This window comes from Aotus nancymaae, unplaced genomic scaffold (genome assembly GCF_030222135.1).
Source record: "Aotus nancymaae isolate 86718 unplaced genomic scaffold, 86718_ANA_hifiasm-v0.15.2.pri h1tg000039l, whole genome shotgun sequence".
NCBI lineage: Eukaryota > Metazoa > Chordata > Mammalia > Primates > Aotidae > Aotus > Aotus nancymaae.
The window spans coordinates 4323380-4344408 of NW_026988453.1; the positions used below are offsets into that span (position 1 = coordinate 4323380).

Consider the following 21029-nt stretch of genomic DNA (forward strand, 5'->3'; position numbering starts at 1 on the left):
GGTCACCCAGGCCCAACCCCTTTATGCTTCTAACTGGATCTGAACTTCCCACCTCAAACTGACCCCCCACCTCTTCTCTAGCCTCCCTCCCCTCTGCAAGAACCCAGCATGGGGCCCGCACAAAGGTTCTCAATCCATGTTTATCTGGACAACCTTGAGGACAGGAACATGAGCTCAGTCCCTCTAGATGCGTTGCTTCCGCCTGGGTCTTGGACGTGCCCTGCACCACACATCTGGACTGGGCTGATGCAGTGCCGGGCTCCTCTGGGTGTCCCTGTTGAAGCTGCTGGCACTTCCTTCTATGCGGCAGCTCCAGTCTTCTGGCTGCCCCCACCAACCCTTCTCCTAATATCTGTTGGTTTTCATTTGGGGATATATATGGGTTTTGCAGGGAGCACTATTTACTGTGTCTGTAGGATATTAGGATGAATCAGGCACTGTTCAGTTTCAGAGGAATCGCCCACAAACATGAAGCAAATAAAATCTCAGGAAAACTCCCAAGGGCCAGTTCCCCCTGTGCTCCTGCCCCAGCCTACCCATCTCCTTCCTCATCAGGTGAGGGGGACTTCCAGCAAGCCCTGGCCTTGGCCTGACTGCACCATGGCTCTGCCACAGCCACCTGGACTTCCCAAGGCTCTGCCTCTGTCTGGACCTACCAAGCGCAATGCTCTCTGTCCCCTCTCTTGGACACTACATTTACCAGGTCACTTGTGAAAAATTCCTAGTTCCCTAAATCTCTTATAATCCAGAAAGTGAGAGAAATAAAACAATTTAATGATGGCTTCCTTCATTTCCACACAACCCTAAGACAACAGGACAAAGTTTCTCCCCATGCACTGGTACAATCAAGTTCGGGGACAAGAGGCGACCCAAGGACAGGGGCCGTGGTCTTTAGATCCACGCCCAGCCTCTTGAGTCTCGTGTTCCAACCGTCTGGCTCAGCAACTGTGGATGCTGGGAGAGGAAGGACTGCCCAGTCCCCTGAAGTGTGGGTGAGGGGACCGGCAGCAGAGTGTGCATGGGCACTCCATGCCCCGGTGGGGGAAGTGCACGGGGCACAGGAACCAGCCTCCAGGTGCACGCTGAAGACCACCATGGGCTCAGGGGGCCCAGCTCTCCCATCAGAGCTGTCCTCAGGGCTGGAGCTGGGGCTGAGGCACTGGGGCTGGGAGGGAAGTGGTGGTAAACCCACTGCAGAAAGGAGCACATGCTGAATGCTGGGCCGGGCTTTCCTCCCAGACACCGAGTTCCTGAAGACTCAGCTTTATCGTCCAAGGATAACAACATTCCCAAGACTCGGAGCTGGAAGGTGGCAAGGGTGGAGCCAGGAGAGACAGATCGCATCCGCTCCTGAGGCCACCTCGAATGTCTCCATTCCGTTCTGGCCTGCCTTCCCCCTCCCTTCAATCCCAAAGACCCAAGGAGACAACAGGGATCAGAGACCCCATCACTCTTCCCTAATCAAAACAGCCAAGCACAACATTTCTCAAGTCAGGGAGGAGGAGGAAAAATGCCATGGGCTTTAAAGGGAAGACTGGCACTGAGGAAAGGAAGACGCAGCCCCGCTTTGTCCAGCCTGGAAGCTGGCGGCCATGGCGCTGGGGCCTTGACCCAACCACACCGGCCCATCTAGCTGAGCATCTTGTGCCGATCGAAGACTGTCTTCCGCTGCTCCTGCACCTGCAGCTTCCACCGCTGCTGAGCACCTTCCACGCGCTCCAGGACTGTGTTTGCTCGGGGTCCCCCGAGGGATGCAGTGGCTGCTGCCACAGAGCGAGCATCCTGTAGTGGGAAGAAAACAAGAGAAGCTTTGGCACTGCAAGCCAGGAGGGTCCTGGGTCCTGAAAGTCTGACGTGGGAAGAATGACCTCCCCCAGACTGGGGGGCTGTGGGCTCACTGAGGACCTTGCCTGTCATCCGCAGAGTTGAACGCAGTGTGCCTGGCCGGCTGCAGGCCTTAGTGTCTACAGTATCTGCAGGACAGGGCCCCGGCCCCTCCCTGGGGCCTGGGAAAGGAAGCACTCCAGGAAGAGTAGGTTCTGCTGGGGTCCCAGTTCTGCAACAGAGCTAGCTCAAGTCAGGTTCCCAGACTGAACCCACCCCTCGCCATGCCCCACTCCACCATTTCTAACTCTCAAGAAGGATTCTAAGCATAGGCTTCAAGACCTCACTTAGAGACGAGATGACACTTGTTATTTGAGGAAATGCACTGAGGTGCCCTCATGGGCTAGTTACTAGGCTGGAGAACTCCCCTGCCCTCCCCACCACTGCCCAGGGAACCGGAGGAAGGCCCAGGGGCTAGGGTCTGGCTACCCTGAGATGGCAGCACATCTGCTCCACATGGGAGGAAGGGGCCTACTGAGAAGTCTGCACAGATCCAGATCCACAGGATCTTAGTTTCCCTGGGAAAAAGGGATGTGAGTGACATCACTCAGGGAGTCTGGCAGGGATGGACTTTCAGAGCTGCCCCAGCATTCCCTTTGCAGAGCCCGCTCTGGCCCACTCCCTCCTTTGATAGCTGAGGACAGCTCAGCTTCCTCCCTATCTGCCTCTGCTGATCCCCTTCCCCTTTGCTTTCAGAACTGTTGCTGCTGTCAAAAGCATCCTCCCCTAATTACCACTTCTCTGCCTCTGAAGCTCCGGAGCCCATGCATTTCCTGCAGGACCTGAACCTGATCTTTGGAGAGAATTAGAGCTGAGGGCCAGGCCCGCACCCCCATGGGGATTTCCTCCCTAGCTCTCCCTGCCTCTCATCTCCTGCCACACATCTCTTAAGGGATTAGTGTGCTTCTCTAAGCCCAGAGCCGCCCAGTAAATGCAACTCTGCTTCTAATGCTCCGAGCTGGCACGGCTTCTGTCACCATGCAGCTGCCAGGCTGGGGAGAAGGGGGGTGGTGAGGTGAGGGTAGGGTGGACAGAGAATGAGCTGGCAGGGAGGAGGCTGGGAGGGGCTCTTCATCATCCTCTTGGAGCCCTGAGTACTTCGTCTTGTGAGCACTCATCTCTAGGCTGTGTTAGAGGCGGACACTGCCCTCTGGGATCCTCTTGTCCAGACCCTGAGGAAGGCTTCCTGGGCCAGGCTAGGTGAGGATCAGGCAACGCCTGAAGGGCAGGGGTGGCCGTGTCAGGCAGGGGGCACATTGAGCTTGATATTAGAACCCCTGGGTTCTGTTCCTAGTCTGAGGACCACCTGCCCCTTCCCTCCTTAGACCCCCCTAGGCCCATGTCTCAGTTGGAACCACAGGTCCACAGCAGGGCTGGAAAGGAGTCATGACCTCAGTCACTTCTGAGGCTGTGTGTCCCGGAACAAGCTTCAATTTAATATAATAAATCTAGTCATTGAGACTTTTTTCTGCTATATAGTCATTAGGAATTATAGTTACCAAATTATCTAACACATACACACATACAGAGACACACACAAAGTGAAAAGAAGTTTCACAAAACAAATCATTCTGATATTCTTTGCTCTGTTCCATTTTGTTTTTTAAAAACTCCTGGTCATGACTCACAAAATTCATTTCATGACCTAATGGCTTGTTTGAAATACACTGGTTTATGATTCGCAGATGGGTATGGCAAAGTTAAATGACATACATATAAAGCACTTACTATCCTGGCGGTCACAGAGCTAGGGCTCAAGAAACGTCTGGCTTCTTTCTTCCCTAGGAGCGATTACTGGTATCAGACCCTAGCAATGGAACCTACTAGGCAGGAAGGCTGGCAGCCTGCTACCAGGCGAAAACCTGTGAAAACTGCTGTGGCCGCTGCCCCTCCTTCCGGTTCCATGCCTTCCCCGTTCACTGTGCTGACTGAGCTGGCCACAGGGCTAAGGCCAAGCCTCCACCCAGTCCTGCCACTGTGCGGCCGTCTACACGAGGTGGGCACTAAAGACCCATGTGGGAAGCTGCTGGCCCACCAGGACTTGGCCATCCTGGCTCTGGGGGCTGGCATGCCTTCTCTTCCTCTTTACATTCCCAAGCTCGTCCCTTCGGGGACTGTCTTCCTCATGACTGGGCTGCAGTGAGGGGCGCTAGGCTTGGAAGGGTGGGGCAGTTTTAACTCTGCCCTCCTTCCACTGCTCTGCTTCTCAGGGGAGCGTCTTCAGGAGGGGAAGCCAGACAGAGCCAAGAGCAGAGCATTAAGGGAACATGCTGAAATTCACCGCATTACCACAGTATCATTTGTTTTCCCTTCATGTAAAGTCTTAACAAACAGCTCCTAAGTGGGGGAAAGCTGCCACTGAGAGGCTGTGTTTCCATCGCTAATAGTCTGATTAAAAGGTATTAAAGACTCCGCATCTGTTTCAGAGACAGCCCAGAGTGGGGCCTCATCCTTGCTTGCTCTGCTGCAAGTATGGTGGGTGGAAGCAGAAATACCACCAATTCCCCCTCTCCCCCTGAGGCTGGGCCTCTGGGTAACTCGGGAACAGAAGGGCAGTTAGGAGGGGAGGCGGGTGGAGCCCTCCCAATCAGGAGAAAGAGCTTGGACACGGAAGGGGTCCCAGGAGGTCCCGGAGGGGACCAGACCAGGGTGACTATGATGAGTGCCACTATGAGCCAGGTGCTCTCTCGGCACTTTACACATTATTCCCAGGCTCACAACGCTGGAAAATGGGTAAAACCATCCCATCTTGTAGCTGCAGAAACTGAGGCTCTGAAAGGTGAATCATCTTGCTGCCTGAGGCTGCACAGCTGTTTAGTGGCTAAGTCGGAACTTGAACCCATGTATGTATATCTCTTATCCTAGGACCCGCTGGATCCTTCTTTGGCTGGTTTCTCCTAAGAGGGAGCCAGTGTGGACAACCAAAGAGACAGGTTGGTATCTTTCCTCACAGCTAGAGCGAGAACAAAGCACCTGTAAGGAACCAGTGCTCAGGACATCAAGCGAGGCCCTCCTCTCCAGCACTGGGAGGACCCAAGTAACTGTGGATAAGCCTGAGCTGATCAAACTAGCCCTGAGCCCTTCAGGCAGTCCCAGTCCGCCCAGAAGCATTGGTTCTGAGCTGGTACTGGACTTGGCCCAAGTCTGACGACGAGGACACAGAGGGAGAGAGAGAACTCCACCTCAGGCGGCTCTCCCCTCTCTGGCTGCTCTTCCTCCCTCCTCCCCAGGCCCAGGCCCAGGAGCATGACCAGGCGGTCTCGTCACTTACCAGCCACTGAGCAAAGCATGGCCCTAGTGCAAAGCCCTTTAGCAAGGGGACTACACAGCCTCCCTAAGTTTTCCAAGTTTGACCCAAATCCTTGCTGTCCCACTGCACCTCTGCTGCAAGGCTCTCCCTGCACGCTGCGGCCAGAGCCACCTTCCTATGACACACCAAATCATGCTGTTTCCCTGCTCCAACACCCCAGCTGGGATCCAGCTGCTCACAAATAAAACCCCGCTGAACCTGACATCCAAGGGCACTCCCAGCCTCACCTCCCCACTTGCCCCAGCCCTCTGGCCACACTGGTCCATGCGTCTCTCTCTACCTGAGGTGACCGCCTCACTTAGGCCCCTGTGCACGCTGTCCCTCAGGCTTCCCTCCAGCAATCATGATGCTACGTTAAGGGTTAACACCTAATTGAAACAGCACACTCTTAAGGACGAGCAAACACTTGTAAAGCTTCCACACACACGATCACAACAGCCATGCCGAGGTAAAAATGATGTCTGTTCCAGATTTAGAAAACTAAACCAGGACATCAGCACCACAGACAGTGGCAGGGCTCAGCCCTCCCAGGACTGTGATTCACCACAATGCTGTGCCGCCCCGACTGGGGGCTCTGGAAGTGCCTGTGCAATTGCACACCTTTCTATCCTGCCCTCGGGGGAGGAGGCCGTCTGCATTGCCCTCATCAGCGTGTCTGTGCCATGTTTCACTGTCAGCTCCCCAGGGCTGGGGTCCTCAACACACAGCTGTCCACCCACGTGCAGACAGGAGGGGAAACTGCCCCTCAGCGGCCCGAGTCCCCTCCCGGGTGCCTATGTGTTCCAATTCCCATCATCACCACCTTTCCTCGATTTCCCTGTAGACTCTCTCCCAAATGGGGCTCAGAACTCTACCCACTGCCCCAGGAGGGTGAGCGCTTTGAAGACCTCTTCAGAGCTTGGGCCCACGCTATGAGCAGCGACATCCCCAGCCTCAGAGAAACCATGTGTCTCTTCAAAGAGGGCCCAACCTGCACATCTAAAACAGCTCTGTTTGCCATTTCTGCCCCAGCAAACATGCTTGCTTCCTCCTTTCAAAGGGCGTCTGAGCCCAGGGATTAGGCCTAATGCTGCTGGAATCCCAGGGGAGGCAGCGCCCAGCAATCAGGGCCCACTGAGGCTCTGCCAACGCTTTCAAAGGGAACATGACAGGCTTTCATCTCCCTCCATGAACGGGGCTGCGGCTGAGGAGGGGGAGGCCTCCCCTTCCTCTTCCAGTTCTCTACCCCCAGGGCAAGAGAGCTCCTGGCCACAGGAATTGGGGAAAGGGAGTCAAGGGGCCCCTAACCCTGAGAAAATGCCCTGCAGATCTCACCTCTAACTAGGTCCCAGACTCCTGGGGCATAGGGCCTGAAAGCCCCTGGAGCCTAGAGAGAATTTTTCTTCTAAAGTCACCGAGTTGTACAGGCCTAGGCGAGCTTTCAAGGTACCCCAGGAGGCCATGTCCAGACTTTGTTCCTCTTGGGGTGAAACCCAGAGACACAGCTACAGCCTAGGTGCTGCTGCTCAGCTGAGAGCCTGCCCCCAACTCCCACGTTTCCCCACATCCCTTTCCTCTGTGCACTGAGAGGGGCAGTGGATCATCCCTTGCCGTCCAGGACTAGGGCCGCAGGTCTCTGCAAAGACAAGCTCCTTGGGTTCTGTCCATCCGCAGTAGTACGCCATTCATCCTCCCTGCAGTTCAGCGGTCACTCTCCCATCCATCCTGAGCTGGCACTGAAAATCCCTCTACCACAAAGCCTTCCTTCCCAGACTAACACGGAGGGAAGGGTAACTTCCCGACCCCTTGTCTAATAAAGAGGGACCTCCCAAGGCACCTGACTTCCTCAGCTGACCACTCATCTTATGAAGCCAGATCTTACTGCCAGCCTTTACGTTTCCTTCTGGTTCACCTGCTTTTGGGGCTTAAACCCCCGAGGGCAGACATGACAGGCTTTCATCTCCCTCCATGACAGGGGCTGCGGCTGAGGGGGAGGCCTCCCCTTCCTCTTCCAGTTCTCTACCCCCAGGGCAGGAGAGCTCCTGGCCACAGGAACTGGGGAGAGGGAGCCAAGGGGGTCTGTGTAAACCTCAACGCAGTGCCACCTACAGGTCTTCTGAATATACTGAGAAAAGCAAGAGTTGCTGAACCACAGACACCTGCGACCTAGAGACCACACAGAATCACAGGAGGTGAGGGGATGGAGAGGTGATGCCAAAGAACGGGACCGGGGCACTTCCTTACCCAGTCAAGGGCACACGATGACATCTACCTGCCCCAGGCCACAAGCTGCCAGAGTTGGCTGCACCCTAGGTCAGGGTATCAAAGACTAAACACAACTTTTTATGACCTTTTAGAACCTTGGGTGAGAGGTGAGGAGGTGTCATACTATCCATCCCAGGGTAGAAATTTCCCCTCCAGCCGGGAGCATGGCTCGCCAGCTTCTATGTGCTATGGCCTGCCACAACCTGCTGTCCTCCCAGCACCTGCTACAGGTTTCCAAATCTAACCCCTTCTTCCTCCCAAGGCCCCTCATAAAACCAGGCTGCAAATGAGGAGCACCCCAGGTCTCCTGGGGGTAAGAAAGACCTGGCTTCAGACTCAGGGATGGCAAGCTGCCCTCCCCGAGCTGCCCTCCCTCCAACTCCCTAGCTAGGACAGCGGGAGACACAAGGCCATGCCCCAGAGCCATGCATTCCACGGAAATCACTGGGCTGCATCTCTCAATTACTACCCCAGCCGGGACTGCAATTACCACATTACCCCTAATCACTGAGTGTTTATTAGCGATGCTCCTCCCCATCAGAGCTGCTATTACTCTACATTAATAACCAGGTAGGCACATGAGGTTTCCTCTTGAACACAGACCACCCAACTGCCAGTGCCACCACCTCCCAGGCCCCAGCTCCAACGGGGCAAGGCTCATCTCCTCTGCTCCACCTTTGGCCAAACTCATGTCAGCAGGAGGCTGGGGGAAAACTGGGAGAAGTCCAGGCATGTGTAAAGGGTGGGCAACACGGCCTGCGGGAGCAGCCAGGCTCCCTCCCTGACCTGCCCTTGTCTTCACTGTTCATGCTGGCCCAGACCCACATCACCCACGCAGCCTCACACTTAGACTTGAGCCCCTGGGTCCTCTTTTTGGTGAGGAACTGGCTCATGGTCTTGCACGGGAGCCAGCCCACCTACCTCATAGTTAGACCACGCTGTCTGCAGGGAGACTCCTAGCCTCCAGCTCACATCGTGTTACTGTTAAATCTCTCTGTCCCTGGGTGAGGCTAAGCTGTCTCCTACAAACTTCTAAAGGCAGCTATCCTGCATCTCCTTTAGTTGTTTCCAACTTCAAGCTAAACAACTTTCAGTTTCTTCAACTAATTCTCCCAGGACTAGCTGAGGCACTTCCCTACTAGATATTCCTTATGCATATGCATGAGTTCACTCAGGGCACTGCTCCATCAGTCAATAAACAGGAATATCTTCCGGCAGCAAGGCCCTGGGTACAGAGCTCAGGGTGGAAACAGCAGCCAACCCCACCTGCTTCGGCTGCACGCCTCTAAGCAGCCTGCTCTGCTGGCAGACCCTCCGAGCTCTGCTACCTCGTGCACCCAGCTAGCTGGTATATGAGTGTGTAAAGGGGGAGCCCGAGGCACACGGGACTGCACAGTCCTTACTCCAGCAAGGAGATTCCCCTAGACCACCTGGGGAGTGTGGGGCTTATCGTGACTGCTCAGCACGGAGGTGCACCACGTCTCACTCCCATGAAGAGCCCTTCACCTGAGCCTTCCTGTCCCCCCAGGTTTCCTCTCCATGGCGTCCTTTTTAGTATGAGGATGAATGGGAAGACGGTGAGAGCATCTGTTAACTGTGCGGGGCCCGGCCCCACCAGCTCCTCACCATTGTGTGAACTCCTGGAGGTCTTGCAGGCTGTCTGGCGTCACTGGCTCCTTACTTACCTTATCAGATAAAGCCAACCCCCCTTAGCTTGACATTTGGGATCTTTAATAATGTGGCCTAAGTCTACTGGCCAGCTCTCTTTGCCACTATTCCCACATCCCTACCCTATCCTTACAATGCTCAATATTCCTCATACGCACTCATCAGGCAATGTCCCCCGCCTGGCACCACTGTCTGCCTCATTCCTCTTCCACTCTTGAAATCCTCCATTTCCCCTCAGACCCTGGAGCAAATGTTCAACAGATGTTTGTGGAATCACTGAACCAACGAATTAACCTGCCGCCTTCCAGTCCACCAGCAGCTTGTCACCAGTGTCTGAGCACGCGGGGGACAGTACGTCTATCTATGAGTGACTGGCCCTGGTTGGTCATGTCCCCTCTGTGTAGCAGGACGACAGCTCCCCCGGATTGTGCTCTGAGGCTGTCTGATGCCAGGTGTCCTGCTTCACCTGGAAGGGCAAAGGGTGGGTCCCTGCTGAGTCTGGGTGACGTGTAGGACACTAACTGGGAGAAGAGCAACTTGAAGCATGCGGCAGGGGTGGAACTTAGACCTAGGAGACGCTCCTCTGGGTTCCGCCCTGGGGACGCACACGCAGGAAGCCCAGGGCCTGGGCACTCAAAGCCCTCTTACCTCATTCTCCTCCTCATTGTGGAGTTGCTCGGTGTATGCATCCGGCTTTCGGATCAGAGGGTCCACCAGCATCAGGAAGGCCATGTAGAGCAAAAGGGCACCCACCACCGACAGGTAGATGACAATGATGACCTGAGGAAGACACCGGCGTGCCCGTGAACCGGCATCTGAGGCCAGGGCTAGAAATACGTTTCTAGTCTTGGGCCATCTGTGTATGGCTGGCAGTGACTCCTCAAGTGCTGCACTGAGAAAGGGCTTGGAGGCAACATGGGCTGGAGGGAAAGCATGCCCCGAAGGGAAAGGGAGGGCCCTGCTCCACAGAGGAAGCGCTCTGTCCTAACTTGAGGGAGTCTACACAGAAGGCATCAAGACAGAAGGCAGACAACAGAGGAAGAAGTCTGGAGCCTGACATCCTGAGAGGCTCCCAGGATAGAGGTGGGAACACAGGGCCTCCCTGGCTCTAGAAGAGTCCATGATGAAGGGCGGAAAGCAATCAGAAACTAACAGCAAGGAAGAACTGGCTGTGGAGAGCCTGGAAAGCTGTGGCCAGGGAGAGGAAACCTGGGCTGGGGAGCTCATTGCCTCTGTGGAGTGCAGGACGGACGGGGCACACTGGCCCATTCATGGCATGCCCCTGCGCAGAGTGGCATGGGCTGGTAAGAAGGCGTGCGCAGGGGGAGGAGGTCACGCCTGCCCTCTGATCAGTCCCCTGCAGGGAGGGGAAAGCCAGCGGTAGAACAACAACTCCACGAATCTCTTACATACACAGTGCTTCACAAGCTGGAGTCATTTTGTTCTTACAGAAAAGACAGATTTAATGAGGCAAATTCCATGTTTCTAATTGTGAGTGCTCTGGGATTTTGGGTGGGATATTTAGCATCCATGGTCCCTGTAATGGTGTTGGTAATACACCTCAGTTATTGGGACCACAAAAGCACCTTCACCCACCTCTAAATACCCACTGGGGGGCTGTAATCATCTGAGTGAGAACTGCTAGGCTAGATCACCTGGGATCCCAAGGCTACCAGATGGAGGTGGTGTGACGCAAACCCAGACTTGCTGACTCCCTCTCAAATGCTTTTCCTAATTCTGCAATGCCTGGCCATTGCCGACTTCTGATCTCAGCCCTGCCTTACCTAGACTGTGAAGAAGGGTGAAAAAAAGGAGAACCTCAGGACTTTCAAGTTGGGTGCCCAGCTCAGCCAATAGCCAAGTTCCACCAGACCAATGTCCACCCTGATTGGTATATCGTGTTCATGCCTGTTTAAACAGGGCAAATAATCAGACCTCTCACACGTACCCCAGGAAGGCGGAAGGAGAACAGGGGCTGGGTCTTCAATAGGCTGAAGTTGAGGGGAACCTCCTAGGTAGGAGGACTGGGGGAAATGGGAGGGATTAGAAAGTCGTGTCTGATGAGGTCCCCATGCCGGGAAGTCCCCTCCCTGCCAAATAGGGAGAGGCGGTGACATCTGGCTCTGAATTTCAGGTCTCGGGCATCTGGTCCCTGGAGGGTGGGACCCACTGGAGCAAGTTCAGAGAAGGAGAAAGGCAGCTCCAGGAGGGGCTGCCTCAGGTGGGAGGATGAAAGGAGTTAGGTCTGCACAGGGCACTGGCTGGGAGGGTTTGGGGACAAACAGCTGCTTTTTCCCTGAGTGGTGAGAACACAGAGGGCTACAGCACAGGGCTCCCTGGAACAGGCAAGAAGGACAGCAGTGAAGACCACCGCCCCCAAAATGTGTCTCGAAAGGAGAAACCTGATGGAGGATTCAGCAGTGCCTTTAAATATGAGAATGATTTTCCAGCGCTGTTTATAGACTATTCGAAGGACAAGCAGAGAAATGCTACAAACTGGAACAGAAAAGGCTACATTAGGCTGGGCATGGTGGCTCACACCTATAATCCCAGCACTTTGGGAAGCCAAGGCTGGAGCACTGCTTGAGGCCAGGAGTTCAAGACCAGCCTGGGCAAGAAAGTGAGACCCTGTCTCTACAAAAAACTTAAAACATCAGCTGGGTGTGGTGGTGTGCCTCTGTGGTGCTAGCTTATCAGGAGGCTGGGAAGGGAGGACTGCGTGAGTCCGGGAGGTCAGGGCTGCAGTGAGCTGAGATCATGCCACTGGACTACAACACAGGCAGCTGAGTCAGACCCAATCTCCAAAAAACAACAAAAAAAGAGAAATGGCTATGTAATCAGTGAGCACCGGGTGTGCCAGGCGCCTGGCCCAGGATTGTTACCAGAGCCTGAACTAGGAGACCGCAGTGGGAGGTTGGGAGTCATGAGGGCCTCTGTTAGGGTGACTTCACGGCCTCTAGGAGACGGGAAGTTCTGCCTGGTGCAGAGAAATCAAAGAGACCTCATGACGTCCTTCCTTATTCTCTATGGTGGTGGCTGTGCCTATCATCTCTTTCCTGAATTTACCCAAATCATCAACGAGAACGAGGATCAGGAAAACACAAAAGGACCAATCTGATGTCCCTCCCAGCACCCAACACCCGGCCCTAGTCCACGGCTCTGATGCTTTTTACAGGTCCTTAGTCACTTTGGAAGCTTAATTAGACTAAGCTCCAGGAGGGCGGGCCGACCTCCCCACTGGCAGCATCTTGCACAGTGCCCAGAATATAGCAGGCACCGAAAAGAGATTTACTGGATGAATGGAAGAAGAGAGAGGAAGAGAAAAAACTGGAAAGGATGCAGGGGAAAAGGAGTCTCACACAGCTCTCACAGGGCTCTCCCCTCTCACTGTAGTGGGAAACCACTGGAAAGAGAGCAGAGAAAGGAGCTGGCTCCAGGAAGGTGTGGGATGTGGGTCCCTGTGTCCGTACTAGGCCAGCTTAGAAGCCAGTCTCATAGTCATTGGAACGTTCCAGAATAAAGTGAGACACTCCAGGTGTAGGCCAGCCCGGGAGTGGGGGATGGCGTGTGGGAACCCCGCTGACTCCCGGAGACCCTGGCGTTACCTTGATGGTGGTGGTGCTGCGCTCCTCGTACCTGCACTCACACAGCAGGCAGTAGGCCTCCACGTCGTGGCCAGGCACCGGCATGGGCTCCACCACGTGCAGGCAGTTGCTGTAACAGAGACAGACGGGGCTGTCAGGGCAGGGCCGCCAGAAGGTCTTAAAGCCTCCAGACCATGGAGCTGAGAGGCAGTAGCTGGGCAAAGGTGAAGGGTGCTCCCAGAGAGGGCTGAGGGCTTATAAAGGGTTAGGCTGGCAGAATCCCTTCCCCACCCACAGCCTCAGAGCCCATGGCCCTTGCACATCAAAACCAGCTCTCCAAACTGTGCCTACGGTGCCGGCACCAAAACCATCAACGTTCCAGAGTTCTGCCCCCAGCCGCCTTCCTCATCTCATGCTATGTTCTCCCTGCATGCGCTCATCTGTCCCAAAGGTTCAACTCAGAAGCTGATGGGTCTTACATCAGAATCTCCAGTCAGGGCTGCTCTCCTCTTATGAGCGACAGGAGTCACCATTTTGCATGTCCCACTGAGACTATGAACTCTATACCCACCCCTGAATACCCTTTGCCCCCCAACTCTCTAGTCCTGCAAACTGCCTCCCATTCCCAATGGCAGAGAGAACACCTCTCCCATCCACTTCACTGTCCGAGTCAAACCCTGGAAATCATCCTTGACACTGCCTTCCCCTCATCTATGAATCCACCAAAGGCCGGTGATTTTTCTTCCCTAAAAATTCCTAGAACCCATCTCCTTTATTCTCTCCCGCTCCTGCGTTGTAGCCGAGGCCCTCGTCCTGTCTTCCTCGACAACCGCCCAGCTCTGCACCGCCCTCCTGCCTCGAGCTTGGCCTAACATATACTACCTTCCATGGCAGCCAGGCAGTCTTCCAGAACGCAATCCTGGCCATGTCATTCCCCAGCTGAAGCCCAGTCAGTGCCTCCACAGAGCCACCAGGGCCAACTCAACTGCTCTGCCAGGGGTCCCAACCCACCTCAATCCAGCTCCATCTCCCGCCACTCCTCCCTCACCCACCTCCCCATCCTCCAATCGCACTGATCTGCCAGGCTGCTATCTGAATGAGCCACACCCACTCTCACCAGGAGGGCATGGCTTTGCCACCTCCCCACATCTTAACCCTCAGCTCAGCCGCCTGTGCCCAACAGCCAGCTTCCCCCAACTCCCCTGTCCATCTCCTCTTGGCCACCCCCTCCCCCAATGCATGGTATTAGAACCCAATGTTTATTTATTTGTGCTGTCTCCTGAGGAGATGTACATCCTTGAACACAGGGTTATGTATTATACGTCTCCATATTCCCAGTGCCTAGCTCGGTAACTAAGTGACTGCCACAGGAATGACATGTCTTAAGAGTAGCCCTCCTTAGCCCACTTTCATCTAACGGCACTCCTGAGTAAGGTAGGGTAAAGATCATAGGTTCCACATTGAAAAACAGGGAAATGGGCTTAGGAGGCAAAGTGGCATCTCCGTAGTGGTGGTGAGGCCAGGACCCAAATCCAGACCCTCAGCCTCAGTGGGGCCTGGGCTGGTGCCTGGCTTGTCTCAGGCCTCTCATTCCCAGCCTTCCACAGATCAGCATGGTTCCAACCGTTTGGTTCATGGACCGCACTGAGAAAGCAAAAAACCCTAGAGAACGCACTTCATCACTACCAGCAGAAAAAAACCAAAGCCCTTGGCAGTGTGCAGAGGTGAAGCAGGTATCATGCTGCAGTGTACCTGGGCTCTATCCTGGCTCTGCCGCCAAGTGTCTACACCCTGGGCCTGTCCTCTCCTCTGTGAGATAAAGCGGCTGCACCAGGTAATCTTTAAAAGGTCCTTCCAGCTCTGACAGGAATCCTGCAAGTCCAGCACAGCTCCCTTCTGAGCCATAGGGCTTGGTTTCTGGCAGAAGCATCAGGGTGTGTGATGTAAAGATCATGTGCTGGAATAAGAATGGGATGTCCTCTAAAAGGCTCTGTTCTCCTAAAAATCCGTATGTGGCATGCATGAGTTTATCGAACCCTCTCATGACCCAGTTCCATCTCTGCATCCAACATGTTACTCCCTGCCGTGAGCACATCTCCCTCCCTGCTGTAACTCAAAGTGCCACTTTCAGGCCTTGCATGTTACTTCCTCTGGGAGGAAGGGGTTGAGGAGCAAGGCCAGGGTCACCCAGGGCACTTAGTTGTCATTCCTGCCCAGAAGGAACGCCATCTTCCCTTCTCCAGGAAGTCTCTACAAGCCTCCAGATTGCTCCCTTTCCTGAGCCACACTGGGTCCCGGGTCTAGAAGGTCACACCAGTGCTGCAGTGGGATCTATGGGTTTCTTATAAGGCAAGGTGTCACAGGCAGTTTGGGAGGGCTGACTTGAGTCCTTCCATGCAGGATCCTGCTACCCAGGGGAACAACAATAAGGGGCTGAAATAGTTCTGCTGTCTCCGGCTCTCCTGTGTTTATGGCAACTTATTTAACTTCTCCAGGCTTGGGTTTCCTCATTTATAAATGGAGACTAAACTTGGTCAGTGTCTTTCAAACTGCACTCTTTTGGGTCCCACAAGAACCACGGTACGGTGGGGTGGTAGTTAGGGAGGGACTGAGGGACGCTTCCCTCTCAGCCAGAGCAATTCCGTCTTTACGTTCTATAGATTTTGTTTCCAAAATGGGATTTTGTTTGCAGAAGGTTCTATTTTAACAAGTTTGAAAAGCAAGGGACCAGCTGACGTATTAAGTGCCTTCCTGCTCTGGGAGCGTCTCTAATAACACATCTCCTTGCCAGACCCACCAAAGGGGCAACACTGGGGATTTTGCCTTTATATGCATATATGGTTATAAACTCTCAACACTAGATGGCAGGACACCAACAACACAGGAACATATATGGCTTGGCCATTAAACCTGAGGACCGCATCTCAGAGGGTCTGGCTTTACTCTGCACAACCAAGGGGAAGGGTGCAAGTGTTCTTTAGCAGGAGACCAACGTGACACCAAAGTGAAAACATGGCAAAACAGAAGACCCACTCAAACTGGCCTCCTCCTCTTACTCAGATCAATGTCAAGGCCCCACCTTACCCTTAAGGGGCTCCAGGCAAGTGCATGATGACTCCCAGTCAAGGTCAGCGTCACTAGGTTCTAGAATCCTGGAGTCTTTCCTCCAGCCTCAGTTTACACCCACCACCCTTAATGGAACTGCCCCGAGGTTCTTGATGTAAGGCTATTCATCAGGTAGCACCTTAATTCTGACTTCTAAGGTGAAGAAGGAGATAAACTATAGCCCGAGAGGTCTAGACAGGACTCCATCCTCTGCAGGCATCTGACTTTGGGTTTTCAGGCCATCTATAACTCCAGGACAGAGAGAGTGTTCCTAACTGCAAGTGTCTGCCTGCACAAGGAGTGTGGGAGACAGCCTTGTTATCTGGTGAAGGGCTAAGACAGCCCATCAAAGTATTTACTGATGCTATTTGAGCTATAACCACAAGATACCAGGGGATTACTTGGACTTCTGATAAATATAAGGCCAGCGCTTCAGGAGGAGCCCATTTTCTCAGTCTGTGGTATAAGTCTGACCATGACTATCTATGTGGTCACCAGTAAGGCACGATAATATACATTAACAATATCAGCTAACATTTACATAGGCACTTACTATGTGCTAGGTATTGTTCTAAGCGCTATAGTTACTTACCTGTGCACACACACAAACACATATATACTTAACAGTCAAAATATCGCCACCATTTACAGATAAGGAAATCAAAGTGCAGTTGAGATTAAGTAGTTTGTTACACAATTAACAAGTGGCTAAGCTAAATTTGAAGTCAGGAAGGCTGAACACAGAGTCTATCTATCTAACAAAACTGCCTCTCAGAAAATCACTGACAGTCTCAGCGCTGAAAATTCAACGAGTTTCAAAATTCTCAAATGTTGCTCTGGATCAACTGCATCCTAAGCAGCAAAGGAACTTTTAAGAAAGGTTACGGCCTCCCCTCACCCTCACTCTGTATTTGAAGAATCAAAATCGGGGGTGATGATGGTACTGGGAATCTGTATTTTCCCAAAGCTCACCTGCTCTGAGAAAGCAGGAGAGGCAGCAATGACCTGGACCTTCATCTGATGTTGATCCCTTCCACAGTGACCTCGGCCCATCTGTGCTCGGGGCCCTCCAAGAATGGAGCTTCCTGGGTCCCAAAACTGCCTAGATTAGAAATGCTCCCTCAACTCACGCATACGTCAGTTTCCCTGAAGGCTTTATCCACTGGCCCCAACTCTACACCAAGAAGCCCCACTGAACTTAACTGAAGCCTCCAGCACCTGCTCCCACACATTCCACCTCCCATAACAGGCCAGCTCTCAATCATCATGTGTCCCCAAGTCCTCTCGTCTTTAGGCTCTCCCTGCTTCCTTAAACCATTCCTTCCAGGACAATGTGTTGAAAATTCCCTTCACCACACTAGTCTCCTTTCTCTGAATGAATTCTGAGTTATTCTTCTCTTTTTAAAAGTGAGGTACCCAGAAATGAATTCAAAACTCTAAATTATTTCTTTGGGCCTCTGTCTAAGCTATTATAAAATGGGAGCAAAATCCATCCCACCTACCTTATAAGGATGCTATGAGACTGGCACAGAATAACACATGTAACACAGCTTTGCAAAAGCATTAGGTATCCCATGGTATGTGGTCATAATACCTACCTCTCCCCACTTCTCTACTATCATTCTGTATACATCAATAAAGACCAACGTTCAAAGCAAAACAACAAAATTCACTCCTCTAGCCAGGGACCCCTGAGCTGGAATTCAAGACACCCGGGTCCTGTTTCCACAGACAGTGGACAACTATGGAATTGGTTCTGTGACATGAAAAATTATTCCTTTGAAAGGCTCTCCACAGGAATGGGAGAGCATGCTTATTCTGAAGGGTCCAAAAACTCTAGTAAACACCCACAACTTTGACTGGGTATAGCAGCCAGGGGCTTGTGTGTAATGCCTTACCAGTCCTTCTGAGACACATTCTGGTTGTAAATGTGCCCACTGATGTTTCTATAAGGTGGACAGATGCATTTGCACCGGATGTCTTCAGAACTCTGGAAGAGAAAGCACATGTCAAGTATGCGGAGACCCTGCCTGGGGTTCAGGTTCTAGCAAGATTGTCAATTTTCTGTTCCCCATCCTGTTAGGTGAACCATATCTATGCTCTTAAGCTTTCCGCATCCCCAAGTTCAAGTCCAGCAAGGACTGCCTCTGTTGGAAGCAAGTTACAGCACAGGGTCTTCAAGACAGAAAAAGTCCAGGTGGCAAATGAGACTCACAGAAAGCTGTCTAGGGCTGCCAGCCCCTAAGTAGAGTGCTTAGAGGAATAGGGGGAAATGGGTGTGTGTGTGTGTGTGTGTGTGTGTCAGAGTAGCAGTCCTCTACCCCAGACCCCACACTTGTGTGTGCACCTCTGTGTAGAGGACTTGGCAGCCAGCCTCTTTCCCGCCTTCCATCTCCAACTTCTTAGGTTAGGACTGGGGAAACACAAAGGGCAGGGGTGAATAAGAATAAGTGGATCATTTCTGTGAGAATACTCAAGCAACCCCTTTGAGAGTTCTTCCCTTCTGAGTAAGAGATATCACCATAAACGTCTTTACTAATTAGGAATTCTGAGGAGGGAATGGAAGCAAATGCTCAGCCTTAACCTTACTTCAAGGCCTGGGTGACCTTTAGTTCTACAGATTTACCCAAACACCTCCATAGGAATGTCCCCCTGAAGAATGGAAGTTATCTCAGGAGTCCTGGAACTTAGGTGGGTCACTCTGAATAACAGAAACTTCAATCCGTACAGGACTTTACATTTACAGGCCAGTTTTACGTTGCTATGTAATTTCATTAGCCCTAGCAGAGTAACAGACACAACCGCTACTACAGGTGGTAGTTCTAGCATCCCTAATCCAAAAATTCAAAACGCTCCAAATCTAAAACTTGTGAAGCACTGACAGGACCATGAAGATGATGTGAACACTGCAGAAAAGCACCCACAGACGTGGTAAAAATACGTGACGGGCTTCTTGAAGGACTAGAACAGAGTGCCTTCGTAACAGAAAAAGAAATTATGTCAGTTTATAAAATCAGAGACTTCTGAGACAAAAGCTTGTTCATGAATCAGGTGATTGGTAAAAACATTTTTAAAAGCCATCTGGCAGAATGCCTCATCTCTAGGGGACCCACTTCCTGGTCCCTCTACTGCTTCAGATACTTCTCACCTGAAGGTGTAACACAGCATCATAGCAGGAGATAGAAAGCCTATGCCGCCAGGTCTAGCAGCTGACACAGGTATTCTGGTGGTGCTACTGTGCTTAGTTACCCTGAACACGTTATTTTTTTCACTGTGTTAATAGGACATTATATTTTTTACTGTTAAGTACTTACGTGTAAGAAAATATTTATCTGTAACATATAGATTCATTGTCTGGAATAGTGGTGATGCCAACCAACCAGACTATGCACATGGGTAGCTGAGATAATGACATCTTTGTTTTCTCATGGTTCAGTGTAAATAAACTTTGATTCCTGCACAAAACTGTTGAAAATATTGTATAAAATTACCTTCAGACTATGTGGATACAGCGTTTAGGAAACATAAACGAACTTCAGCTTTAGACTTGGGTGCCCTCCCTAAGATATCTCATTTTGTATGTGCAAATACTCCCAAATCCAAAAATATCTGAAACGAAAAATACTTCTGGTCCCAAGCAAAGGAAGTTACGGAGAACTTAGATAACTTCTCCAAACTTCCTTGCTGGAATTCCACCACTGGTCTGTCTGATCCAGAGTCTGAGTCCGTGCTCTGTGCTCCACCCTTCCCACTCCTCCCCGGGAGACCTGCAGCCTGGAACCTGAAAGAAGACCACTACAAAAGTATGGCCTATAAGTGAGTGAGAGGCAGGCTTAAGGGGCAGCTACCTCTGAGTCAGCCCCGTAGACAGGGTGGCCGTGCACGGTGGTCGTGACCAGGTGCTGCTGGCTCACCTCCCTCACCTTGTTGGCTTCAGCTGGGGGCACCAGCAAACACCCGACCACAGCCACCAAAGATAAGAGCTTCATGCTTATCAGGCTTGCTGGGTCAGCAAAGCCGGACACCTGGAAAAAGAGATACGGAGTAGGAGAACGGGATGGTGGCCACACCGCAGCCAGCACGCTAGGCCCTTAACCATCTTGCCAAGAAGTGGGACTGGGGTTGGGGGCTGGGCTCCAGGATTTCAGGGCCTGCTAAACCCGGTCGCCGAACGCTGCTTTCCCTCCCGCCCAAGCCTCCCGCTCTCCGCCGGCCAACTGGTGGGCCAGGCAGAGGGGACCTCGCCGAGACACACCCGCCAGGGACCTCTAGTTTCTTCTCAAGGCCCGGCTCTGACCCGCGCATCGCGTCCCACCGCCCTCCGCCATCTCCGCCTCGGCCCGCCCCGCAGCTCCTCCCCGCTTGGGCCCGACGGGAACTTTGGGTGCAAGCCTGGGACCCCTGCTCTGACGGCGAAGGCCAGCGCCCACCACGCCCAGAGGTCTTGGGGGGGACTGGGACCCCTAGTGCCCCCGCGACCCCCGTCCCCTCCCCCAATGCCGCGTCCACGAACCTGCAAGCCCCGCCGCAGCCGCACACGACCCAGCTGGCCCCGCCCTCTCCTAGCTTCTATTGGCTGCCAGAGCAGCCCCCCAGCCCAACCGCGCTGTCGCTATGGCAACAAGACCCGCCTTCACCTGGGCGTGGAGACTCTTGCGCAAGGGAGAGGCGGGCATTTCTCAAACCCGATCAAACCAGAAAAGGGAAAGTCAGCCTTCCAAACTCATGGGGAAGGGTCTCGCCTTTGTGTGGCCTGTAGAACTCTCACTGCAGTGCTTCTCCCTTCCTTGTATTTTAAAGCTCAGCTTGTTTCATCCTGCTGTTTTAAAGAGAAAGCACTTTCTACACTGTATGCTAGTAACATCAACAAAAACGGTAAGAGAGATTGAAGGGCTTTGTCCTCATTAAAAATCTGGAAATGTTATTTAGGGATCCACATCTTTGCTGCGGAAGACTTTCTGCTACGCAACGCCTCTACCCCTACACACACCCCTGAAAAGGAGAAATCGAGGGTTGGCGATGGGGTGGTGTGGGCTGGGCCTGTGAGGAGTGTGCACAGCAGCGTCCTCAGCCTGGTCCCCCTACCCCATGCTGGTGCTGGGCCTGGCAAAATGGGGCAAAGTGTGCACGGCCAGGATTCAGGAGTGGGGGTCCCAGGCTGTTATGGGGCAGATGTGAAATTCTTGCCAGCTGTGAAGGAAAGAGGAGTCATCTGAATTCAGGGCACTTGACTT

At 53.0% G+C, this 21029-nt stretch overlaps 1 protein-coding gene across 2 annotated transcripts; it reads right to left on the reverse strand.

Annotated features, from left to right (window-relative positions):
• Positions 1 to 753: 753 nt before the first annotated feature.
• Positions 754 to 20351, reverse strand: TMEM9 (transmembrane protein 9). Of its 2 annotated transcripts, none has more exons than XM_012459527.2 (6): positions 20309 to 20351; positions 19719 to 19820; positions 17694 to 17785; positions 12712 to 12820; positions 9755 to 9886; positions 754 to 1782 (listed from the first exon to the last, which is right to left on the reverse strand). In XM_012459527.2, the coding sequence occupies exons 2-6, from the start codon at positions 19782 to 19784 to the stop codon at positions 1630 to 1632; spliced, it is 552 nt and encodes a 183-aa protein (XP_012314950.1). In that variant the 5' UTR covers positions 19785 to 19820; positions 20309 to 20351; the 3' UTR covers positions 754 to 1629. The 2 variants fall into 2 exon arrangements, with proteins under 2 accessions (XP_012314950.1, XP_012314949.1); XM_012459526.3 differs by lacking the exon at positions 20309 to 20351 and adding an exon at positions 20062 to 20083.
• Positions 20352 to 21029: the final 678 nt, after the last annotated feature.